Raw genomic sequence first — 27,573 nt, 5'->3', positions numbered from 1 at the left:
ACTGCACCAAATGTTACGAAATCTGCTGCAGATACTGATCCAACAGATATTTAATTGTGGTGTAGAGCATTTACTTGTGTGAAGTTAATTGAGGGTTTATTTGCATATTTAATGAACTTTGTAATTAGAGATATTACTCCAAAATTACAGCGTTAAATTTGATGAAACTTGCTACAGATGTTGATCTGATAAATATCGAATTGTACTGAGAAGCATTGAGCAGTGTCAAGTTAATAATTAACTCATTTGCATATTTCATGAAGTTTTATAAGTAGTCATATAACTCCAAAATAACTGCCTCAAATGTGATGAAAACTGCTGCACATACTGATAGACAGATATCTAACTGTGTTGTAAAGCATTTAGTAGTGTAAAGTTAATTAAGGGTTCATTTGCATATTTAATAAACTTTGTAATTAGATATCCAACTCTGAAATTTCGGCACCAAAATTTTGTGAAACGTGCTACAGATATTGATTTGATAAATATTTAATTTTGCTATGAATCATTGAACAGTGTCAAGTTAATATAGGGATTATTTGCATATTTAATGAACTTTGTAATTAGCAACATTACTCTAAAATTACTGCATTAAATTAAATAAAACGTGCTACAAATGTTGATCTGACGGATATCTAATTGTCCCATGAAGCATTGAGCAGTGACAAGTTAATTAACAGCTCATTTGCATATTAAATAAAGTTTTGTAATTAGTGATTAAAATCTGAGAGTACTGTGCGATGTTGAAAAAACCTGCTTCATTTAGTGATAACATATATCTTATTGTTCTGTGAAGCGTACTACTATTAATGAACCTGTTGTAAAACACGTGAGCATATTCAGTTCATATCTGGTTATGCCATGTATTCCTATGGTCGGAAAATGTCGGATTTTTATTTAAGTTTGCGACCATTAATTATGTACTTAAAGTGGTTCGATTTTGTAAGTGTTCACTTTTTTGTCAAGGTCAACATCCCGCTTTAAAATGTTGAAAAACTAAGGTTATAGTTGTACACACACAAATAAACTGCATTTGATCAAACAAAGCACTCTCAAGGCGATTTTGCCGTGTTAACCAACGGTCCCTCCACAAAACGGTCAAGAAACGCTTTTGTTGAAAGGTGCTAATCACCTACACAGTTGCAACAGTCTGCGTTGCGGTTGACGGAGGAAGCGAATGACGTCATAGGCATGTAAGCGTCTTGTTTCAGCGGCGTCTTGTGATACGGTCCCGCTCTGGTATCCTATGATATTCAGTCAATCAATCTACTTCATGTTCATCTTTCTGCACTATTTCGCATGTATTTGAAGACTTTTGTGTCTACATGAGAAGATGAGTAAAACAGTTTCTTAAAGATCTAGGTCACTATCGAGAAATCTTGGATAGTATTTTACGGCTGAGTTCAGCCATGAGGTGATCTTGACCGACGCCATGCATTTCGGAAACACTGTGAATTTTACTCTCCCGTTTGTTTTTTCACCTTTCATCAAAAGTAAGTCATGCACCTCCTAACAAGGCAAAGACTTTGAAACCGATCAAATTCGGGCTCAGGCATACGAAAAATGAGAGTCAATGTCGTTTTCAACGTTGAATAAAAACTTACTATCTCCAGTACACAGTCGCGGCCGACATATCTCTGTGAACTGCGCCCCGTTGAACGGGTAGTGGCTGAGCGCGGAACCGAGTGTACACAATGACTTGCGTACAGATCACGACCCGTTACATCACTTCTGTCTTTTTCATTAACCTTTTCGTGTTTTTTGTCATTGCATTTCAAATATCACAGATATCCTTTTTATTATCAATACATGCAACTCAAGCGAGCGATACTTCTTCTGGTACCATTGTACGACTAGCGCAACTGATAGATGTGACTTCAGTCAAACCAGTTCACGACCTAGGCATGTGAACTCTGATACTGTTTATCTGACATGGCGTCGCATGCGGAGTTTTTGCCAGCAAATTTTCGAAGAAAGAAGAAACATTTTTGAAGAAGTTTTAGAGTGGCTTGTTCACCAGATAAAGTAAGATCATGGGAAAATTTATTTTTGTAGACTTGTCTGGTTCTCTATGAATGATTTTTTGAGGATTAAAAAGATTCAATAGAAAACTCTGAGAAATCAGACAACAGCAAATGACAAGTTCTTTTTTACGTTTGTACTTACAGTATGCTTTTTATTTTCTCTGTTCACAAATTTTGATAATCATTTCAAAAGATCAATTGCATCACAATATCAGGGGTCATAAATGCTTGTAACCTTTACATTTTGTTAACAATGATGGATATTCTACCTCAATAAAGTATGTCATTTTGGTCAACGAGCCCTTGTATATTGTTCACTGAATCAATCTCATGGTCAATTATATTGTCACAGAAATCATAGCTATAATCTCAGTAGTGGGGTGTGTGAGTATATGGTACACTTCATTAGCATATTTGCATACATGAATAAATTAGCATAATTACATATTAATGACTGGGAGTATGGTACACTTCATTAGCATATGACGTACAGCTAAATTGACATGATCACGTGAAGAGTCCCACTATTACATAAATTGGTATGATTGTATTTTACTGAATAGTGTGATTACTATTTATTGTATTGAATAACCCTACTAAGTAATATTTCAGGACACAATCACGAGTCTGCCTGGCAAAATGTATGATGAACAGTCTTTTCTAACACGGGACATTGCTTTGCTTTAATTTAAAATTAATACAAATCATGCATGTTTATACGTGTTTGTATACACTTTCTTCATCTTCGTTTAAAAACACCGACTCCGTACAGCTGTTCAGCATTTCATTTTAATTAACTAGTCATATAGGTAAACACTTCGTGTATATTTCATAGCAGGGTGTACGATAATCTTCTTCTTGAGGGGTGTGAACATATAATATAGGGGCGGGCATTGTCATGAATATACAATCATGAATATGTAACGATTGAATGAAATTGTGTTCATAAAAAGATAGTTTAGAGTATTACTTCATAATTACTACCACAAAACCATGTGCTTGTTGAACGTGTTTCTGTATTAACTTGTAGTGTGAAAATGGCTGCATCGAAAGACATAAGATTCCCATTGAATGAGAATGGTAAATGTGTCAGTGTATCTGTGTGGTGTGGTCAAGTAAAAATCCACATCAGGAACTTCCTGAATGATTTCCCGACTCGGCAAGGAGTCACGCTTGATGTCGACGAGTGGGCCAAACTACACTCGTATCTCCGGGAAGTGGATGAAGTCATCAGCCAGATGAGCTCTAGCTTGCAAAATGTTACAGAGGTGACAGACGGTGCAAGGGGTATGTGTAATCACCATGGCACCCAAAAAAGGCTGGACATTGTCCACAAAGTCGGACAATTCCTGAAAGAAATGAGAAACCAGACGCTGAAAGTACAGTGTCCCCCACCATTTCGTCGGGAAGAAATGCGAGCAGAGGAAGATGCTCAAAATGAGAACAGGGACCTGATGAAGAACAAGTCCTCGTTGATGACACAGTCCCCACTTGTTAATGGGTACTTTGATTGCAGGTCCTCAGAGAGGATAGAGTCTTCTTCATAAGGTCAGTGATAAAAATATTTCTGAATAAATTCGCTTGATACATGTCTGAGCTGTAGTTCAGGACATGAAAAAATCATAATAAAATGGCCACATGGCGGCGTTATTGGATCATATCACAAAACAAATCAATGTGCATATGTATGACATAGGTCAATGCCCTTGTACCAACTTTCAATATATCGGTTGAGATATGTCTGAGTTAAAGCTCTGTACATGAAAAAATCGTAACAAAATGGCCGCATGGTGGCCATATTGGATCGTATCACAAAACAAATTGATGTGCATAGCTATGACATTGGTCAATGTCCTTGTACCAGCTTTGAATAAAATCTGTTGAAACATGTCTGAGTTATAGCTCTGTACATGAAAAAATCGTAATAAAATGGCTGCCTAGCGGCCATATTGGATCGTATCACAAAACAAATTGACGTGCATATGTAAGACATAGGTCAATGTCCTTGTAACAAGTTTGAATACAATCAGTTGAGATATGCCTGAGTTATGGCTCTGTACATGAAAAAAAATCAAAACAAAATGGCCGCCAGGCGGCCATATTGGATTGTATCACAAAACAAATTGGTGTGCATATCTATGTCATTGGTCAATGTCCTTGTACCAATTTGAATAAAATCGGTTGAAACATGCCTGAGTAATGGCTATATACATGAAAAAATCGTAATAAAATGGCCACACGGCAGCCATATTGGATCGTATCACAAAACAAATCGACATGCATCTGTATGACATATGAAGTAATCCTTGTAACAAGTTTGAATGAAATCGCTCCAGGCATCCCTGAGATATCTGCGTGAACGGATGGACACACGTATGCACACACGCACGCACGGACCCACGTACGGAAATGACCAAACTTATAAGTCCCCCAGATGGTGTCCGTGGGGACTAAAACCATCTGCAAAAGTTTCATCAGATTTGGTACAGTTGTACCAGAAACAGCGCTCTAATCTCGAATTATGCAAATTAGACCTAATTATGCATGCCACACCAATATAAATGGACCTGCATATGTATGCCACAGTGTAGTATCCTTATACCAAGTTTAAAAAGAATTGGCACAGGAATATCTCAGATATCTGCATTCATGAGCCCCTATGCATGGACACAGCATTAATATTAATTTCATCCTGGAATGCCTGTGGATCATACCTGGGGACCCTGTGGATGGATATCAAATACAGGAAAGAAAACGGCCGTCACACAGCCATTTATGATCGAATCATTACAAAAATTAGCGTGCATATATATGTGATAAGGATTAATATAGGTACCAACTTTCAATGCAATCGCGCCCGGCATCGCTGAGAAATTTACGTGAACGAACGCACAGTCGTAAAATATAGGAAACAAAATGGCCGCCATGCAGCCATTTTAGACCAGATCAAAACAAAAATTGATGTGCACATGTATAACATATAGAGTAATCTATGTACCAAGTTTGAATGGAATTGCTATTAGCATCACTGAAAAATTTGCATGAACATACGCATCGACATCAAATACAGGAAACAAAATGGCTGCCAGATGCGAAATGAATCGGATCGTAAAACAAATCAACGTGCATATGTATGGCATAGGTGATAATCCTTGTACCAAGTTTGAATGAAATCACTCCAGGCATCTCTGAGATATCCTGCGTGAACGGACGGACGGACGCACGCACCGGATGCACGCACGCACGCACGGACATGACCAAACCTATAAGTCCCCCGGACGGTGTCCGTGGGGACTAATAAGCGGCACAAGCCTCTGAAGCGTTCGCTGTGGAGTACTAGTGATGCTACCGAGAGCTTTGGGACTGGCATACAGCAACTTGGTGAAAAAGAACGGGACAATGACGGACAAAGCAAAAAGAACGGTAGGCAGACAAATTACTGGGGTAACGGTGTGAAGCGGATACGTTGGAGTGATGCCGCAGAGAGATCACAACCTGCAGACCCGCCAAGAATGTTTGGAGAAGATCTGCACAGAAAATTTGAAGGGTTAGTACTGAACGAACAGTCGAAAAACATGCCCGATCCGATGAATGATCAAAGAAAATAAGACTGCTTTCTTTGAAACGATAATAACGATTTAGCTGACTGTCAAATAACCGTATCCAACTTTGTACGCTGACTTTCCTACGCACTTTCGATGTATTGAGTATCTTTAATTTAATACAACTACAGTTGTAAGTCATTATGTTTAATAAAAATAACGTTGAATTGTAACTTTTCGAAGTGTAAAGTGTGTTTGTTACCTTACTCTTTGTACATGTGTGTTGTTTTTGGAGTGTGGTAGTAGAAGTGGCGGTGATTGGTCCAGGGTTGAAATCCGTGATGGGTAACTAGGGTGCATGTCCTACTCGTACATTCATTTGAATTAGAACAGCCGTGCGTAATATTTAAGCAACGAAATTGAGTTCAAATTCAGCCATACCAGAGGCCATGAAGTTTTGCTGTCAACCACCCTGTCATATTTCGGGAATATTTGAGAAAGCTCGGTGTTTGTGTGTCTGTTTCGGTGGTAAACTGGTTGTAGATCACAATCCAAACTTTACTGATGGATCAAGCAACAGCCCTGTATCTGGACCAGAAATACAGAAACCCCGCAAGCGACGGTGGTTTCAGAGGTGCCGGAAGTTTATACCGTGCTGTCTTAAATGAGGGTAAATACTTTATACCAATGAGAGGTTAACGAATTTACCCATTTATTTACTTACTCATTTATTAATTCATTTACTCTTTAATTTATTTAGTCATGTACTTTAATAGCCGTTCGCTCATATCGTGAAGCTTCGATCAATGCTGTAGCTTACATGCATGCTCATACACAGGGCTGTGCCATTACACTTCAGAGGAGATCGTATCGTGCTTTTAGAAGTGACTTTGATCACAAGTCTTCATTCGATCAAGGTGAATTTAGTACTGATTTTCGCAAGTCTCAACCCTCAAATACGCTCGCACTTCGATTGTGAGAGCCCTCACTTCAAGCCCTCACATTCGCTCGCACTTTGATTGTGCTGGCCCTCACTTCAGCCCCGCTCTTGTCGATTTCTGGCACCCTTCCATACCTGACTTACGTGGTAAGTCAGGGAAAGATACTTATTTTTTTATCCACTTGCCCTTCGGGCACGTGGGGGGTTTGGTTCACTTGCCCGATTTGGAAAACCACTTGCTCAGTATAATTTACATGTTTGCAAAAGCTAAAACATTGGTTTTTCATTTCACGCACTTTATTTTGAAAATTATCATGTTATCATGAAAAAATATCAGACATTCTCATAGGGTTCTCCTCACACTTCTAAGAGTGCTGGATGGCTCATTTATATAAAATTAATTATTAAAGCCCCACTAGCTGTATCATTTAGCATTCTTTATGTGATTTTACTTCTGAACTAAAACAAGTTTTTGGGAATGTGCTCTTTGAGGGGTTGGAATACAAGTATTTTTAACTGCCCAGTGAGACTGCATGTGCAATTTTGAACAAGAAAAATAATATTAATGTGTGCCCAAACGCAAAATGGCACCCCATGCAAATATAGCAAAAACAGTGTACACCGCGCATATATGCATTTGAATATTCACAGAAACAACAGAGTAGTCCAATGTAATGCATAGTGTTGAATGTTTTCAACTGGGACAAAAATGCTTTGTTTTCTTTGTAGTATGGTGGGAAGTCAAAATAATGGTTAAAATGTAAATTTACTTGTCCATTTTTTCACAAAAATGTTTTTTTTTTCTTTGTAGTATGGTGGGAAGTCAAAATAATGGTTAAAATGTAAATTTACTTGTCCTTTTTTCACTGAAGAATGTTTTGTAAAGCAGTAAAAGACTACATCCTGTAAATGGGTAGAATTTAAAGAAACCAGAAAAAATAGGAAGCCTTTTTAAGATCAACAAATTTCAAGATTTACAGCTAGTGGGGCTTTCATATTCATAGAAAAAATTCTGACAGTTCATATGTTTGTATGTTTACTTTCTTGGGGCTCAATGTACAAATAATAACAGCCATTTTAATTGTACCTTCAAGGTATTTTTGCAGTTAAAAGTTTTAACTTATCTATACAGAAAGAAAAAAATTTGTAGCTATAAAGGAATGTTTTGAAGCTTCTGAAAAATAATGTACTTCTTTGTCATATTTTTGCTGTACTGATATCATACACAAGCCCTATGAAGTTACCTTTGCACTATACCAGTATCCTATGTTTTTCTCATAACGTAGGTGGTCTTTTAATGCTCATGTGCAGACTAAACAGAATTTAAACCAACAATCTAAGGCGTCGGTGGTTTTCAATGTGTCTTGAAAGCTGAATTTCTCGATGTCAAACTCGCTCCAATTGCTTCTTGACAGTCATTTTAGGATGGGAAAATTCACAAACAGAGAGGTTGGTCGCCACGGACAAGTAACTTTTGGCTTATTGACCTAAAAATTAAGTCAGTATTCATTGAAAATTCAAAGGCTGGACCCGTTGACACCAAGCTTGCTCATGACTTTCATTGCCACGATTCCACTCACTGTCACTCAACAAGTTAACATTGAAGAGTACGTTTTAGTAAAAGTCCCTTTTTGTGGTGATTTTTCACCACTTGACTTTATTTTTACATCATTATAAACGTTCATACAAAACACAAAAACCGCTGTGTGTTTTTTTTTCACCGTATCGACATATTGTGAGACACTGTAACCTCACAGTCAATGCAATGAACTTTGGTGAACGTACTCTCCACCAGCTGAACAGCTTTTTCATATGCAAAATCAGCGCACGGTATTTAACCGGTGGTATTGTTTGAACTGCATTTTATTGAAAGCGATAACATGATTCTTTTCGTCAACTCTTCATGCAATTTTATGAAAAATCTTATGGAAATGTTCACAATGACATAATATGATTATTTTTGTTGTTTAAGTCCGTGTTCCCTCACCAGAAAATCGCTCTCGTGAATTCAATTTCTAGGTATTATTTTTTTCACTTGTCCCGTCGGGCAAGTGGCATCGGAGGTTCCCTTGCCCGAGCACGACTTTCACTTGCCCCGGGCAATCGGGCAACCCTTAGTGTCTTTCCCTGAAGTGTTAGTTTTTATCACATGATTACTGTTCAGATTAAACATACTTGCTGTGCTACGATCTTAAAAGTGCAACTTGTTTTTAATAGAGAGAGCAACATCTATGCTAAAACATATTGAAGAACCGAAATCAACACTGTACAAATAAGCGAACAGAATAGGCACAAGCAAAGCCATGTAAAAGTGATTCTTTTGTTTTTATGCAATGTCAACCTATGGGAAAAATGTCGGATTTAGACCAAGTGGAAATCAGATTTCCTTGGCTACAGTTCTTTACCAAAATTTTGGCTGAAAAAAATTTGACTGAAGTACAATGTATATTCTATAAAGGTGACAAAAATTGACTTTAGCACTCAAGTCAAGGGGTTAAGCAAAACTTACTGAACTGGCAAATTGCCTTTAATTATTGTATCACTGCAAAAGATTTTAAGGTAGAATGGGCCTTAGGGACAAATATTAGTGTTCTCAAATTTTTATAATTCTTTGCTGATCTACCCCTTGTGGGGTTCATTTTAAAGCTCTTGGAGTGAGAAAAATTTTCACCATCATAGATTTTCGAAAATCAAGACAGAGTCAGAACATAAACATACCTGATTGCTCCATCTCCTCTTCTACATCTTCTTCCTCTTCATCACCTCCCTCTTCATATTCCATATCATCCATCCTCTGTTGCCGTCTCTTCCTAGCGACAGCATCACTTTCATCACCTTCATCTTCAGAGTCCTCATCCTCACCCTTGTTGCCACGGTTAGGACGTTCATCCACAGCATCTTCAAGGTCGTCGTTCAGAACAGACGACCTTGTCTTGGAATCAACAATTCTGTTACAAATATGATGATTGTAGGATGCAAAAGATGATAGGGTTGTATGACCAAATCAAAAGTACGGTATGTAACAGACAGTGTACACATACTGACTGTGTGTGAGCATAACAGCATATGTTTGTTGCCCAAAGGCCTGAGAGTCACCTAAACACAATCTGCTTCAAAAGGCAATAGGCAAGGCCAATTAGATTGATTTTGGTGACTTACAGGTACGAGGGAAAATCAAACATGCTGTTACCTGAACATGGCCAGTCAATATGTGTTTTGTAACACACCTCAGTCAATTTTCACACTGAAAAATCAAGAAGAAGTTCTCCTATCACTTGTCTCAGTCAAAAACGAATTAGCTGTCTGCTTTACGTTTTCTAAAATGTGGGCACGCATAGACGGTACTGTCAAACTTACCAGTTGTTTTGAACCCTTAACCACTTCAGAGTTTTGGAAACTAACTTGGTAGCTGGCTACTTGCATGTATCAGCAACAAAATTATGCATATCACATGATCATAAATTAACAAATTATGACGGGGAGTGTGGGCAATATGTGATACAAAACTGGTTTCTGGACAGATATGCACACAGTCTACAGGGTGTACATATATTTTGAAAAATTTACTGTGGCTAAATAATGTATTGAGAAATGTCACACATGTGATACACTGTACAGAAAAACACCATATACATGTACTACAATATGTGTGTACAATATGCAATAAGTCAACTTGTTTTATGCAATATGCAATAAGTCAAATACTTTTTTTTGCCTTTTCTAGAACCTTTCCATTGTGACAGGCTTGAAACATACAGAATCTTTGGGGAATTTCAATCTGTAAATTGTTGGCATTGTTCCATTCAAAATCCTTCACACTTCAAAGAAATATTATGTTGCAAAATTTTGACAAACAATTCATAAATCTATCTAAAGATTACCTTGTGTTGATGATTTGTTTAATCTTTTGTTTAATTGCAGACACAAGTCGTTTGAGGAATTTTCTCTCCACATAATTCACCACATCTTCAGGGGTAAGATCACTGTCCTCCTGAAAACAGAATTCATCAAAATGTTTTCCGATGAAGTTGACAGTGACTTCAAAGAGACGAATTTGACACTTCGTAAATCAACAAGTTACATGTTTTTATGCAATAAACCACACCAAGCAATGGTATACCATGAGATTTGACCAGTTCACAACAAATATGCACGAGCAACAGTGAGTGCATATATGAGTGAAGTGAACTAGTTAAAACCGAGTGATATACCATTGCTGGGGTGGTTTATTGCTGTTATATCATATTGAAATTCTGGCATGAAAGGTCACAATAGGACAAGAGCTTGCATATGTGCCAACCATGCTATATCACAAATATACCGTTGTTATTTTCATGATTCAACCAGTCAAATTGCTGTATTTACACCATCAATATATTGGTATGATATGAAACATCAGTGATATACAATAATTTGTCTGAGAAATCTTGGAGCAAACTAATATTGAAAATTAATCCTACCTTGTAACAATCTTGAGGAAGGAAAGTAAGTTTGATTGTATATATCCTGTATTTCATCCTGGTAATGAAATGAATGCCATCATTATTTCAAATTTGTCAACAGAGAAGTAAACAGCAGGATACACAGATGCCTAAGGTCAAAGGTCACTAAAGTCAAAGGGCAAAGTTTGGTTTCACTTTGTAACTGGGATTGTATTTCCTTGTCTCATTTTGATTACTGCAGTAAATATATCAAAGCTGATCACATAGTTCCCTCTTGTTATCTTTCATTCTATCACGATGGCACTAAGGAAGAAGGATAGAAATTTGGTAGCCATTGACTAGACATAAACATGGATGGATAGACAGACAGACACATTCATGCAAATAGAGATACAATATAGGGATCATCAGATACCTACCCTGAACCCTTGACTTCATACATCTCTGTCACATTAACTTTCTCCAACACCTGAAAATCATGAGATATAGGGCATTTTATACTCAGTTGATAAATTGTTTTCACTACTTTTTAACTTCTACACCATACATCCAACTATTATCAATCACACATATGCTGTAATTCAATACCTACAGTTCAACAATTTATTACATTATAAAATGTGCATCCCATAAGGTGAATTGTTTCTTCTCTACTGTTTACATATAGATACAACAAAATACGGGGAAATAATGACACAAAATCAAATTATTCTGAAAGGGATTCTAGTGAAAGGGATAAACTTCAATTAGCCATGAATGCTGACTTTCCTATATAAGACTTAAACCAGTTCCTGACTACATAATGTTTGGTAAATTTTACTTACCTCTGAAAGGTAAACTCTGGTTAGTTTTTTCTTCAGCTTTTTGGCTCTTTTGTGAGCTTTGTGTGAGGGCAGTACTGGGATACTCATGCTTGGAGTTTTGATATTTTGACTTCCAACCATTAAAATCTCCCTATAAGTTAGCAGAAATACAACACTTGAAATTAGGGGTCATATATTCTGGCAATCAGTGTTGCATAATATGAGAGACGTGACTCAGTACAGACAGACCTCAGGTGTAACTTTTCTAAACTGCATTGTCTGATCTGTAGCATACATTTCCCACCGAAAACTCTATCAAAAAGTTAATTTCCTTTCAAACTTTTTTATCAGTCTAAAAATGTGAGCTTATTCCCTACAGTTGAGAAGCTCTTGATCATACTTTGTTGAAAATTTAGTGAAAATTTACAATAGGGGTATAATGTGTTATAATTTACTTTATTGCAGACGGGATAAAAAAGTTATCCATATCACGTAAATATGAGAAATCACTAACCTACATTTACATGAGGGATTCTTTCTTGAAATAGTTTTTTTGGATACAAGAGAATGGGACAGAACAATCGGGCAATATTTTACAATATTTCAGTTATTGTTTAACATTTTATGACTGACTTGCCAACTCAGAGAAAAATTCCATACCTGAGTCTGGGAATACCTAGAGTTACGTTCATTTCACCTCTTCCGGCAAAATGAAACGTGTTCAGCGTCATCTGAGTACTGGGCTCACCAATGGACTGTAGGACAGAGTATAGAAATACACATTGCTGTCAAAATTCAGGCAATTTTCATAGTTTATTTCAATGAATAAATTTTTGTGCAAAGATGAACCTTACAAGACCCTGTAGAATGAAGGTTCCCGGCCTTGCTGACTGACCAAGTATGTGACCTTTGTAAACATTCCTTTGTAGTAAAATGGTAAAATTGTCTTATCCTCAGATATAAACTATAATCCTAGTTTCTATTGTATCAAGTAATCCCAACTACAATGTCTTTCAATCAAAGTGGGCCATATTGTGAGGACCTTGTGACCTAACAGTTCCCATGTCATCCAGGTCAATTGTCAGGTCAGTGTAATATATGGCAAAGCACAGAGCGATAAAAACCTTCCAAGACCTCAGTGTGATTTACATAAAAGATATCTCTACTGCTAATATGCAAATATCATATCAGTTTTTACTTCTAATATATATGCTTATCACATTTTGCTATGGTTGCTTTTTATTTTCCAGAATACTCATTCATATCAGATATGTAACAGACATGCCTTATGAGACACATTCATTTTGAATATACCTTCTCCTATAATTTATGGGGGCAAGTAGAATTATTATTTCATAATAAATACTTTTTGCATTGAAATAATTATAATTAACCATTGTTCCTTTCCTGAAATATGAGGCAAATACAGTTCTTTTAAATTTAATATTTGAAAAGCAGTAGTCAACTAGTATCCAGCACAGACTTTACATTTGCACAGATGGGTTAACCCACAAAATATCTGTGTTCTCTAGCAATGTTGACACTGATATGATGCTGTTAGGTGAAATATTAGCTTGGGTGAAAGGTCAAACCTACTGGATATGACTCAATGTCAAAGGTCAAGAAAACCTCGTATATGAGATCATCTGTTTGTCTAATATAAAAACTGCTTATTTTCTTTTATCTTAATATTTACCTGGGCGGCCAATAATCCAACTGCTTCTCCTGGATGGCATAGTGATGTTAGGTATTTCATGTTCATCATGGTTCGGAACTGATCGGCAGTTAGTCTCGTATTTGATACATCTTTTTGTGTACATAGAAGTCTGTGAGGATTGGCACTTATGTATGATTCCACCATCTTGGTAAATTTTTCTGATGTATTACCAAAGTGAAGATCTGGCTGTAACTGAGATAAGACCGGATCAGGACATCTCCCGCAATGCTTGGAATACCTGTAACATTATGAACGTATTTATTGTTTCAATATTGGTGTAAATCTAAGACAGCTGTAAACACTGGGGTAAATTTTCCAGAATGCAAAGTCTAGAATGGTAAGTGTATTTCTCCTTGAAATTTGAAAATTGTTTTTTAAATTTGTTATAAGCTATGAGATTAGGAGTTTTCATTACTATATACAGACCATTTTGGAATTTACTTGTTCAAATATTATTTATATCATCAGTGATTCAATTGCAGATCTGTGTTTCCTCTGGCTTCTGAAATTTTTTAGTAAATTTACGAATTGGGTATTGAAACCTTCGTAAATTTTGAAACTCACAAGTAAACTTAACCGTTCCAATACGGAATATCATTCAATCACATTCAAATTAAGTACAACATGTGCTTAGACAGAACTATTTTGAGGTTTGGGGGCCTTGAGCTCTCAATCAACTAGCTGCTTCCTTGCATTCGTATATTTACGAATCAACAATGAAAAAAATTAGTAAATCATCTAAAAATTAGTAATTTTACGAATTTGAGAGTGGCAGAGGAAATACAGCAGATGTGCTAAACAACTTGTAAGCAAATAATCAGAATTTATGAGGATTTTGTTCTGTACTTTACAACAACAACATCAATTGTTTTCAAAACTTGTAGCAATTCATAAGAATAATCTAAGAATCTCATTGTGAATGGCATTGGAAAATTAGTTTTCTCTAATGAAACAATGGACAATTTCTGTAGAACTTCTGTCCTTCAGAATCCTGACATCAAAAAGATCTTACTTTTGTTTATCTGATGTGGTCCTCCACAATTCTGATAATTTTTCTTTAGTTTTCTTCTTCAATTCCATTTCATTCGTTTCAGTGTCTGCAATTTCTGCCTTTACTTTATCTGACTTCTTGTAGGCAAAGTATGCGAATGGTTTCACCATTTTCTGGCCTTCCCAATTGCCATGTCTCTTTTCCCATTTCTTTATCTGAAAAGATGAAATTATTTTCTGTTTTTGTATGTTCTCTTCATTTAGTAACATCTGATGAATATTCATATTATATCAACAGTAAGTGAAAATGTTAAAAAACAAAGCATACTATGTTTATATACCTGTTCACCCCCATTGCGTGTAAACAGATCCACACTCACCATCCATAACAATGGGTTTGGGCTAAACCATGGTGGTGCACAGGTTGAACATATGTTCAAGATCAGAGAGAGCAGTAAGTTTTACAATCTTCAAATCAATCTTGTATATCATTAAGGTAATTTCCACCTCGAAAGTGAAAGAATAAATTTTTACTAAAACTTTCCTCAATGAAACTTTCAACCATACTATTACCAAATCAACATTAAAGATCAGGGGTCTCTGTGCAAAGTTTGTAAATACAGAAAAAAGATTGCCTAATATTTACTCATATTTGAAATTCAAAAATGCTGCCACCTCTGTGTTAATGCTATGAGAAAAAATTAAAATTTGGATTTTTGAAAAACTGTGACAGTGAAAATTTCTTACCCCAAGAGCTTTAAAACAAGTTCCTGCAAGTGGTAGACCAGAAAAGAATTGTAAAATTTAACCAAGATGTTGAGTAATTTACTCCTTTATGAAGATATCGTTATTATCTTCAGTTCACATCAAATTAATCAAATTACTTTGAATTAAAAATTTTGGAACACCTGGAAATTCAGTTCGGTATTTTTCAAAATATTTCAATGAAGCATTTAGAAAGCCATTAGTTATGATGAACTGGAAATACTATCACACTTCTTGATAAAAGTTTGTGCAATCTTCTTTGTTCTTTGTCCCAGAAAACACCTTGATATTCATTCAGCTGTCATTGCTAGAACCTTGTAGTAATATTTACCTTGTGTTGTATCTCTTTAACATCATTGGTGGAAAGCTTCTGGGAGATCTGACCCAGGTGTTTTTCATCCAGTAGTGCAGTGTGATTGGCTATCATGAATGGGAACTGCTTTTCTCTCAAGAATGGCGTCTTCAAAATATCTAGTGCATCCTCACCGTACTGAAACTGTATGATACTGCCATCGCTGTCACGAACCTGTGAGAATGGGCCAAATGTTGGTAAATATACATACTAAAGATAAATGCAGATTTGCGGCCCGACTTTGAATTTTAAAACAACCAGCAACACTACGACATATAATTACACTGACAATGGGTTTAGGTGCTGGGTTTAGGTGCTGAGATGACAGTGCAATATAATGCATGTCTTCAATTGAATTACTTTGTAAAGTAATATCTAAACACAAATATGTTTAACTATAAAGTTCAGAGCATGAAAGTTGTTCTCTGTTCTCTGATGCACAGACACTTGAAATGTTTGTTTTCATTATGTATACAAACTGACATGCAACTTTACTTGATGTATTGATAAACCGGTAAACCGAAGCAGGATTATTCATATAAGATAGATTATCACATGAACTGGCCCGAATTCCCACCTGTGTGACGTAGAACAGGACGGATAAGAAATCCGAATTACCCCTGTTGTACGTCATCAACCGGAACTTTTTTCTTGCATGGTACCGTTCATACATGCGGGTCGCGACGTGAACATAGACTGATTTGTCGTGATCGATGCCGTGCTCTCATGACACTTTTTCAAAAAAGGTGACCCGATAAATCCACACATGGAAACATAGAAGGCATGTCCAGCGAAATTTCGAGTCGCTAAAACTATAGCTGTTCCCGAGAATCGAATGGGGATACCGCCGATACAATCGAGTCGCCTCGTAAGGCTCTATGTGGACGTCGTACCTGGCGATCCCGGTTGGCGATAAACCTGAAATCTACATCTCAACGGGAAGTTCAACTGAATAAATGAGTACAGTATAATCTTCGGGAAAGCGACATACAGGCACAAGCATAAAGTCATTCGGCTAACAACGATAAATTTCCTTCATCATCCAAAGATTACGTAAATTCTTGCTCGGAATCAAACCTGTAGCGCGGCGTAAGGCTGTAGGCTGCCCTAGCGAAGACATCAGCTGTTGAGCTGTATATGCATTGCAGCGCTGTGGAATCCGATGTACTTCGAAAGTTGACTGAGACATCACTCAAAACAGAGTTTCCGTCAAGTAAAATTAGGATGTATCTACGGGTGAGATACATGCCACTGCAAACATCAAAGTCCTTGAGATGAAAACATTGACAAACATTGCAAGATCGGGATTAACGAGTTGACACCGGCATGGCAGAGACCGGTGACGGCAGCGTTGTGGGCATAAACATGCAATGAGGTACACTCTGTGTGTCATCGAACGGAATCTTTCGCGCTCGCCACGGTCGTAAACTTGTGTGATATTTTGAAAAGCCACGGAATCTCTATTAATGAGAATTACTGTTTCGATAGTGTCGTTTCATTTACTTCATAAATCTATTTGTAAATATTCTGAATAACTCTGAATACTTTGGCTATCCGTCGCTAGCACAATGAAAGTTATGTCCACCGATGGCCGACTTGCCTTGGCATCGGTACAGCGCGAGACAATGATTGACAGGTTCACGTGACAGAATCCGTATGTCTGGTTGGTGGAGATACCATTTGATGTAGCAAATTTCAGCTTGATGGGATTTATGAATGAAAGTATCTCCTGGGTGACGGGCCGCTTTACTCTTTAAATGAAAGTAATCCACGTAAGTAAAACACAAATCGCGACGAAATTCATGCAATTTGTTACGATAATTTTGATCCATTCACGTCAAAAGAAAAATAAGAAGACTGTTCATGTGATAAATATATAATCCCATGGTATTTTTCTCTGTTTGGCGTCATCGTACACTCATGTTTTTTGCGGAGCCGCACAACTTCTCGCCTTCGGCTCGAAGTTGTACGACTCCGCGAAAAACACTTGTATACGATGACGTCAAACAGAGAAAAATACCATGGGATTATATATAAATACGCCTCACAGACAGACATTCAGATTCTCAAAATTTTACAATATATTGCTGGAATGCTGCTTGAGTTAGTTGAGTTTATAAATTTTTACCGTCTATCTTCTTCCAATACATTCACCAAAGGAAAACGGCCATTTTGAATAAAGTTTTCAGTTTTGAGACATTTACATGGCTATTATGACATCACCGACCAATCACCAATCACCAATGGCAAATACTTTTACAGTGTACAATCAAATCATACCCACTCGGGTCATACCTATCAATCAGACTAAAATCAGAACATCAGACCTTTCTGTTGAACTCACAGCTAGCAGTCAAAACTTACCGTCAAGTCATATCCCACGACCAGACCTTCTATATGTTTAATGAGACACCTCTGCAGATATCCACTTCTACTGGTCTTGACGGCTGTATCCACTAAACCCTGTACAACAGACATGGCCATAGTTTCTATGGTATAAAAGCTTGCACAGACAATATCATTTGAACGTTTGATAAAAGTGTTACTTCAAAGCACATCTGATCTTTATGTCACATCATTGATTCATGGCAATGTGTTATAATTATAGAATTCAATGGCAATGAGAATCCTAATCTTCATAGTGCAACCCATATGAGGTACAAAAATCTGCAGATATTGATAATTTGGTTTATTGTTATACTGGTACTACTGATTTTGGATTATGTAATTCATTTCTCGAGCAGTTCAACACCAGTGCTTTCTTGGTAATGTATTCCATGGGTACATGTCAAATCTTCCTGGATGTCCATCACGGTGTACCACCCACTGATCAAATCATTCTAAGATGTACAAACTCTCACCTCTCTGCCGGCCATACAATGAAAGAAGTATTCTTGAGGTCTGATGCCAGTGAGAAATCGGCCATCAACAAAGCCACCAGCCCTTGGAGAAGTATCATATGGTAGGAACGATGGCAAAGACCGACCACTGATCATGAGAGGGGGTCGTCGACCTTCCAACTCAATTTGACCCAGTAGGCATGAAATCTGCATGCAGTTTACCTGCAAAAGGTCAAAATGAGGCTTGTCAAAATACCTTCAAACAACTTGTAAAATTAACTGAGTCACTTACATTGTAAAATTAAATATTTAAAAAAAAAAGCTTCATTGCACAATTTCTCTCCATAAAAATATATGACTTTTTTATAAGGATATTGTGTAAGTCAGCGTCTATGTACATGAATGTATGTATGTATTTATGCATGTATGTATATTTACAAACTTTGACAGACAGTTACGGTAACGATTTACAATTTATGAAGGCATTTTGTAAATATGGTGAGGGTAAATTAATCTTCATTTGCAGTAAGTTTTTGAAAGAAGACACTGAATCCTACCTGAGAGCCTTTAGCACCTGCCTGCACCATCAACTGTAAATTGTTATCGGGGAATGTTTTCTGAAGCCCCCTAGGTATGCAGACTTTATTTACGTCGTTTGTTACTTCATCTGTTGTGCTTTTCATGCACAGGTCAATTTCTCTCATGTCATTGCCACTGAGGTTTCTGTGAGCGTCTTCTAGCTTTTCAAGAAGCACTGCAGAATCTGTGGCATCTTCAACACCAAGGGCTTTGGCTGCAACAGCAGGGCCATAACCCTCTGCTTTGTTCAACAGCTTTCTGCGTTTGCGGTCGGCCTATTTAAAGATGGAAGAAATATTATTGCCAAGCAAAGGCATAAAATATATTATAAAATTATAGCTGATTCAATTCTTTTAATATATTTAAATTAATTTGATAAATTCTCACCCAAATCATTTCTTATCTCATATAGACATATATGAACTGAGGAAAGTAGATATTGGTATAGAGCGCCCTCTGTGTCACGAATGAAACTTATCTTCAGCAGAGGGGATCACATATCTTATCCTCTAACTGTAGTCATGAACAAGGTCAGGCAAACCACATTTTATAAATGTGGTTAAATTAGGGCTGGGAAAAAGACCCTGAATGGACAACAGACATGGATCTGATAACATTGATAATTATTCTGAGCAACCAGGGTTTTTTTTGACATACTACCTACCTTTGCCGTCACTAAGATGTCTTCAACTCCAAGTGTAAAACCTGATATAGTCTGGAGAAAGCTGGTGAACAATCTGCCTAGACACGTTAGTAAACGACCTGACACTTTACCACCATACAACTGAAAAAATATACAGACACAAAATTGAGTGCTTTCTTTGCCATGAGATGTTAATTGCAAAATTCATGTACTGGATGGAGTAAAATACTTGGAAGGTTTATGATTGCCATAAGTGAAGATGGGAGAGGTTGCTTTAACAACATATCATGTGGGTACAATATTTACAACGGTGTAATGAAAATGAGTTTGTCAGACAATATGAGAAGATTTTTCTGAGACAGAATCACATTTTAGTCGTCTTCACAAAGCTGTATATATGTCTCAATCTCACTGATTAAACACCTTTTTCCAATTTCTATCTATAATACTTCTCAAATTAGCAATAGTCTGATACATATTTTGAGCTCCTTTTAAAATCTCTCCTATATGCTAGAATATTTTGTGTAACAAGGACATTTATTTCAATAATCCTCAACAAGGTGCATGGCCCAGCTGGACTCAAACAAGCAAAGGACCAAGTTACATGAAGTTGGCAAGTAATGTAACATGCATCTAGCCTGGGTCTTACCTCATACCAACAATGGACAATATGCTAGCAGTACATCTTGTCAAGAGCCTGTCTTACTTCATAACAGCAATGGACCAGTCCATGTGGAGTACGCTTACTGAAAGTCTTGTAAAGAGCCTGTCTTACCTTACAACAACAATGCACAAGTCCACATGGAGTAAGCTAACAGTAAGTCTTGTCAAGAACCTGTCTTACCTCATAACAACAATGGACCAGTCCATATGGAGTTGGTCCATAATGAGCCTTGTCCAGCACTCCACACAGTAGCTGTCCGTGTCTGACAATAATTTCACTCTCTGACATGTCATCATCAATCAATGCTGTACCACCAGCAGCAAATGGACGAGCTTTGTGGGTTTCCCAGTGCTGAGAAAAAATAATGAGCAAAATCATTCCACTTGCCATATGCATTCTGATGAAACTAAATCAAGTAATCTGAATAGGAGACTATATAAAATAATGGAGCTGGCCATGGTATTGTACAACACTGCACTCTGCCCTCTAGCTTGTAAGATGTCTGCACTCAGCGATATTAAAGAAAGTTCTTGAAATTTTCTGAAGTAACTCTTATTACTCGTTATAACACTCTTGCATCAGGGATGCATCAAGTGGCAAAGAGGGCAAATTTAAACACTGACTGAAGTTTCATGCTCACAAACTTTAAAATGACTTTGGGAATACATCTGGAATACAAACCTTTCCTGAGATTTTGGCCTTGCCTGTGTAATTCAAGGGTTCTTTGTCATCCGGAATGATGTTGAGGAGTAGCGTTGAGAAGACTTGTTTTCCAGACCATAGAATACATGGCTTTCGTATCGTTGGCGGTAACAACTTGACGGGTCCATGTTTATCAGTCAGAGCACTGTACACCAAGTGTTGGTAATCTTGCCTGTAAGGCAATAACAAGTTTAACCATGTTCCTCCTAATGACACCAAGAAATGCCGTACGTAGAAATGCCGTACGTATAGCAGTCACATGGGTCATATCCTCCCTTGGGATGAAAGGTCAAAGGGCATTACAAAAAGCATGGATGAGTATAGCCTGCTATGTCATTACTCAAAGAATATTTTGAATGATAAAAACTTGCCTTTTTAGTGAAAAAAATCACAAATATCAATTCTTTTATGTGAAACACTTACTTGATTCTTTTCTGTCAATTTTTTCATGTGTAATACATGAATCTGTCATTTCAAAGATGATATTATTGCCATGTGATAATGACCTTTGCAATTTTTACATATTGAAGCAGTGATATCAAATTGTATGTATGGAAAGGGAGATGTTGAGTCTGTGTTCTAGAAAATTTTATACACTAGATGACATTACCTGTTGAAGAATCTTCCTCTGATGGTGATTCTAACTCCAGACACCATGTGATCCTGTATAAGACCACTTAATGGTGTGCTGTCTTTGGGAACCAGGTACTGGTTATTGGTGGTCACTGTAAAATGGTCAATGCAATAAATTTGTCAAATACAGTAATGGTGGTATTCTGATGTCTAGTTGACAAGTGCTGACACACAATCTTGATGTTCAAAAACTAGACCTCTATTCACCATTGTTGATAAATGACTGATCTAGTGCCCCACACTGGGATTACTGATATTTTTGTTTTGGCTATAGTGAATTAGTGAATTACCATGGTTAATTGCCATGTTCTATTATGTGATGTAGAAATTATGGGGGCAAAATGAATAACCTTAGATGCAGGGTCATGGGTTCCCACTTGATACTGGACAATGGCAAATACTAGCTGGACTTATTGAGTTTGCTGATCCCTGGCTAATGTCAGCAGAAGGTCTTGGAATTGAAAAGTAAAAATAGGGGGGATTCTTTCCTTCAACACTTCACAAAGTGACTTTCCTATTTTGAAGAATAACTTACTGATATCATAAGCTTCAGCTCTGCCGACTTCATTCTGCGGAAAATGGACATTCATTTCATCACCGTCGAAATCAGCGTTGTAAGACTTGCAGTTGGCATAGTGAAGTCGGAGTGTCTTCTCACCGGGGAGAATGTGAGCCTAAGGACAAATAATGGGTGTTGATAAACTGATTTGCTATGGACTGTCATTATGAAACCCTTACAATTTGAATGCCCCTTGTAGAGCTCACATCCTATAGTGTATAAGCAATAATCAAAGTTGATGTAATATGCAGTTGAAATAAGCCAGACAAATGTTAACAGATACTTTTTCATGAAATACAGGTAAATGAAAATTCACACAGTGAATATCTTTACAAGAGCAAGTTATTTCTTCTAAGTGCTTGTAGACAGCACAATAAGATTAGTAGATACTAAGATAACACAAATGTACATTTTCTCATGACTGAATGATCTCAATGTGAGCACTGGTTATCATTACACGTATATCAAAGGAAGACAGGTGACCTTGCCTACCTATTCTGTGGAAATTCCTACACAAACAATATTTATTGTTGTAAATGTTTAAGTAACTTTTCATTATACAAGTTGCTTACCCTGTGTGCCATGATACTGGGTTTATGCAGGGTGGGTTGTCTGTTTAACAGTAAAATATCACCATTCTTCACATGTCTGTGGACCTGTTTATAATATTCAAATTTTCACAAATTATTCTGATATCTTAGGTAAGTTTAATTACATTCTTTGTCATACTTGCATTCAATACCAACAGTCAGTAAGTTTCATTGTGTCTTAAATATTGCTGCCTTCTTTGAATGTCATGTCAAAAACATGAGTGCATCAGAAAATGTGCCATGCATATATATCCACAAATTAACCACAAATAGAATATACCCTATCCTGAAACAGAATGTTGAGCTTTCACAACTACAAACACAACTGACAAGAAGCAATGACTGAATCTATGAAGTGAAAGTATTAATCTCAAGTAGTTCTGTCAGCTAACACAATATTATAACTACACAACAATTATGCATGACATTGACAATTTCGCTGCTACACCTTTGACCCTTACAGCTTAACCAAAATACTCACAACAGCCTTCCTGTAGAATTATAATTTCATTTTCACAATTTATACTACATGACTTCTGATCGACTGAGGCAGATCAGAACTTCATACAAATAAAAATCTCTATTTTGGTGAAAAGTCAAAAAGTTTTGGTACCTTCTTTGAGGATGCAACTCCCAGTGTTGTGTTTGGTGTAAGCAGTTGCTTAGCGATGGCTTCTCTCTGTGTTGTATTACCGGCCCGTAGTAACGTTTTGGAACCATCTTCATTTTCAACAATCAGTGCCCTGACACAAAAAATTTACAACATGTTTTAGATTTTATGAACCTTTCTCAACGTTACTTGTGAACTGGATGTGTCTGGTCAATTTTGGGAAAACAATTTGTAAAGTCTACAAAGTACCACTTCCTATAATACTTATCATTGTTTGCAATTTCAAGTTCTCAGACAATGCTCATTATGTGTGTACTCAAATTTCAATTAACTTCCAGATAAAGCTATTTTCCAAAAATTCAAGTGGATTTGATACATCATGTTACATGACCATTCAAAGTCTGATGTGGATTTGTATTTTTAAAATATCAACATTAATGAAGCTATTCATAGCTGTTTTAAACTTCAATTTCTTATTTTTCAGAGATGTCAAGGGCACAAAAGAGCTGTTCCTCAATCTTCAACTTGGTGGGAAAAGGTTAAAATTTCTACTGAAGTTCATCACGTCAATGTAAGTTCTCATTACCCAGGATGTACATTGGGTCCATTGATGACAGCCTGTCTGAGTTCCTTGACATTCCATGGTGTCACTGGTTGTGGATATGTCAGCTTGGTTGCTATGACTTCCGGGATTCCAATTTCATCGGTTGCTATGTTAGGATCCGGTGATATCACAGACCTAGCAGCATAGTTCACTCTCTTTCCCATCATGTGTTTACGGAATAATCCTTCTTTCTTTTCTAACAGCTGTAGCAATAAGAAAAGATGGTATTATGGTATACTTTATCATTCAAGAATTCCAACAAAGAGTTTGAATTATAATACGAGCAGCATGAACTCATGTTGAACTATGTTATAAACCAAAAAGATTGGAGAATGCCAGATGAACTTTTATTTTGCAGTATGATGATTTATGATGAAAAGTTTGGGCGGCCATTTTCCATGCATTGAGGATACAGTTTTGTATGTGTGGGTACATCTTGAATGGTAAAGGGACAAAGTCGGCCATTTTTCATGGCGAAAATGAATTAATGGTCATGACTATTAATTCATTTATGGGATGGTTTCATGTATTGTGTCTATATGCATGGTCACCTATTCATTATCTTTCAACATGTCAAACAATATAAGTAGTATCTCGTATCAAACAAAATTCATAAAAAACAGCACAGTCATGAAGTTGGTTATCTCAGAAAAATGGACACAGTCGAAAGTCATGTTGAGATGGCAGTCATCCTAATCTAAACCAAACTTGTATCTCATTCAGTATGTGAAAGACAATAAACATAATACAAAATGCCTCACTTGAGATTTATCTCTGTCTCTGCATTATCCTAAATGTGCACACATTTCAAAGATACATAAATACATTAGTTGGGGGACAACAAAATATGTTGAAATATATTCTTGTTCCAAGTGACATTTCATCATCAAAATAAAATGTTTTCTTGACCATCATACCATCTAATAACTCTTTAACAAACCTGTCTAATGCCAGGATGTTTATCTGTGTTGAGTTTATCAAGACTACTGTCAATGAGGCAATTCACTCTAGTCTGGAGATTGATCCATGCATTGTGTAGTTTCTCCACTTTGCTTTTGCCCAGCACTCTGGCCAAGACACTCTGGCAAGAGAAAATACACAGTGGAAAAAATTAGACATTATAAATATCATATATAGCATTTGTACTGTTATTGGCAAATAGCAATATACAGCAACTACACCAATTTAGCCAACCCACTGCAGGAAACAAATGATATACATTGTATCCTGTAATGAATATATTTTTTCTTTACAAGGACCTATTGTTGATATTACAGATAAACACCAAAGCTTGTCCACTTACAGAGATCTGGGTGATAGTCATCCTGAATCAATGAAATCTGTGAAGAGAGTGTATCCCTTCTCTCAATTTATTTGAGTTTTCAAAATATCATCTGAAGATATATACCTAGCATATATACATGGGAACTGTGATAGGATACTTTCCTCAAATCAATGCTTTGATGAGCATGAATTCAATAAATAAACTTAAAATTAAAGGATCACAGAAATTGCTACAGGAATATCAGTCATACATTTTATTTCCAACTCTGAATATTGGGTAGGTCAATTTGTGGCCTTACAGTTATTTACAAACCTTACACATACCTCATCTCTTTCGACTGGCACAGCAGTGTCATCCTCCACTGTAGTTTGCGTTTCTTCATCTTGTTTCACAATATCAAGTATGAGGGCCAAAGTAATGCTATTAGTCAACACGTGGTTGAGATTCGCTGTCTGGGGGTTTTCAAATCTCTTGTCACCAACTTTGGAAATCTGATAAAACAAATACATGATATTTAATTTTTGAACTATGAAGGACTACAAAAGACACTAAAAGGTCACCACTAATTTTCCTCTGAACTATCTTCTTGGATAGTGAATCCAGAAGTGGATTACTGGTCTAGTACCACATGGCATGACAATGGATTGAACAACAACATCTTCTTCCATTCTACTTATCTCATGGAGTGTTTCATATATTATCAATCTGTTGTGTCACTTTTTGTTTCAGTTCATTGTTTTAATCCTGTCACAAAGTGATCTCTGGCACACTATTTACCTGCCTTAAGTTGGCTTGAATTTCTTTTTCTCATTTCAAAATGTAATGATTCAGTAGTGTAAACAAAAAAAGCTGAAATAAAGAACAAATCTTTTATTGTATGACTTTATATAGCTTCCAGATTTTATGGTGGGCATGCATTGACATTCCAGCTGTGATAGAAACACTTGCCGGTCTAAATCTGGACGGTGGTACGGGAATAACTTCAAGGAAAAAGACATCCAGGGAGTTTGGATTTTCCGAGTTTTCATCTTCAGCCAGGGCACCAAAAAGATGGCGGAGTATTGAACCTAAAACCAGGCAAAAAATAAAGTACTGGTAGTTACAAAGATGTTTCATTGAGTGTGATCTCCATACTCATATCAAGTTGCCAATGAGCATAAGAGTCTCATGATGAAACAAAATATTTTCCAGCAACTTGTACCAGTATACACAGGAATGTCTTATCAAAGCAGAACTCTTTGTATTACTAACTTTCATGAACAAAAACGCTCTCCTCTTGTTCTCTAATAAAATCACATTGTGGAAAGTGGTATCAGCTGTCTTATTTGACGTGCAATAGCCAGCTTTATTTACACAAATGTGGTGAGCGAAGACATGGACTTCTCTCAAAATGGTACCACATGGATTGATATCCTCAAATGGTTCATTTTGTAAATAAATTAATTCATGAAAAGAAATCTGTTGTCACTTTGCATGCTTATATTGCTTTGCAAATTTGGGGTTTTGAACCAAATGGCAATAAATTTTCAACGCCCCATCATAGACTTTCTACAGAAGTGTGTAAACAAATAGTTTGTTAAGTTATAAAGAGTGTATATGAAATTTGATAAAACCCTTCATTGTATCTGAATTTGATTTTACAGTTTCTGCCTCACAACATCAGTTTGAAAACCACATACAATGTAACATTGTGGCATTAAAATGTAAAACTAGGAGGCAATCGTAAAGTCTTAGCAACAAAGTAACTTCACTCTAAATCTTCAATCAATAGAGGTGTTTACCTTCATTTTCAACTATGAGTTTCATGTGTTCCCTGGCATTCTGGGGTGTCAGGTAAACCTGTTCCGACACATCTGACAAAAGATCTGTCGGCTCTTTGTTTGCTTGATTGTTTGCACTTTCCTCTTCCTGTGCATTCCTGTTTCATAAATGTGGAACAGAGGTTAGAATTTTAGAAACACGATAGAGGCACTGAGCTCCACCACAAGTGGTATATTGCTCTACTGGTTGATATTTTCTCATCATGGTCTCACTATACACTCTTCACCAAAACCTTAGCAAACCAGCTTGAGACAAGGAAAGTTAGATCATTTATTAGAACTTTTCAAAATATCCTATATTTGACAGTTGAACAGACAAAAAAGCTATACAAAACTGAACACGGGACATATCGCTCGATGATGGACTATAAATCTTGAGTTACGGTCAAAATCAAGACGTGAAATTATTTTTCATCTTTGAAAGTCTGATATCTTCTGCTGAGCCTCCAAAGATCTGATATTTTTTCCT

The 27,573-nt window shown here is 36.7% G+C and overlaps 1 protein-coding gene across 1 annotated transcript in view; it reads right to left on the bottom strand.

Moving 5' to 3' along the window:
- Positions 1-27,573, bottom strand: part of LOC139138970 (DNA-directed RNA polymerase I subunit RPA1-like) — a 66,144-nt gene that overhangs the window by 28,782 nt on the left and 9,789 nt on the right. Inside the window, exons 6-29 of the mRNA XM_070707624.1 lie at positions 27,066-27,202; positions 26,233-26,351; positions 25,608-25,775; positions 24,940-25,080; positions 23,982-24,202; positions 23,399-23,528; positions 22,768-22,851; positions 22,172-22,310; positions 21,614-21,728; positions 20,983-21,175; positions 20,482-20,652; positions 19,659-19,778; positions 18,973-19,269; positions 18,437-18,637; positions 17,940-18,038; positions 15,555-15,749; positions 14,481-14,674; positions 13,448-13,706; positions 12,412-12,506; positions 11,773-11,902; positions 11,368-11,417; positions 10,967-11,024; positions 10,388-10,497; positions 9,225-9,454 (exon numbers count right to left, since the gene is read on the bottom strand). Of these exons, the coding sequence (XP_070563725.1) occupies positions 9,225-9,454; positions 10,388-10,497; positions 10,967-11,024; positions 11,368-11,417; positions 11,773-11,902; positions 12,412-12,506; positions 13,448-13,706; positions 14,481-14,674; positions 15,555-15,749; positions 17,940-18,038; positions 18,437-18,637; positions 18,973-19,269; positions 19,659-19,778; positions 20,482-20,652; positions 20,983-21,175; positions 21,614-21,728; positions 22,172-22,310; positions 22,768-22,851; positions 23,399-23,528; positions 23,982-24,202; positions 24,940-25,080; positions 25,608-25,775; positions 26,233-26,351; positions 27,066-27,202 (3,656 nt within the window). The remainder of the gene's footprint in view (positions 1-9,224; positions 9,455-10,387; positions 10,498-10,966; positions 11,025-11,367; positions 11,418-11,772; positions 11,903-12,411; positions 12,507-13,447; positions 13,707-14,480; positions 14,675-15,554; positions 15,750-17,939; positions 18,039-18,436; positions 18,638-18,972; positions 19,270-19,658; positions 19,779-20,481; positions 20,653-20,982; positions 21,176-21,613; positions 21,729-22,171; positions 22,311-22,767; positions 22,852-23,398; positions 23,529-23,981; positions 24,203-24,939; positions 25,081-25,607; positions 25,776-26,232; positions 26,352-27,065; positions 27,203-27,573) is intronic.

This window comes from Ptychodera flava, chromosome 8, assembly GCF_041260155.1.
Source record: "Ptychodera flava strain L36383 chromosome 8, AS_Pfla_20210202, whole genome shotgun sequence".
Taxonomy (NCBI): Eukaryota; Metazoa; Hemichordata; class Enteropneusta; family Ptychoderidae; genus Ptychodera; species Ptychodera flava.
This window is presented reverse-complemented; position numbering and strand designations above follow the sequence as displayed.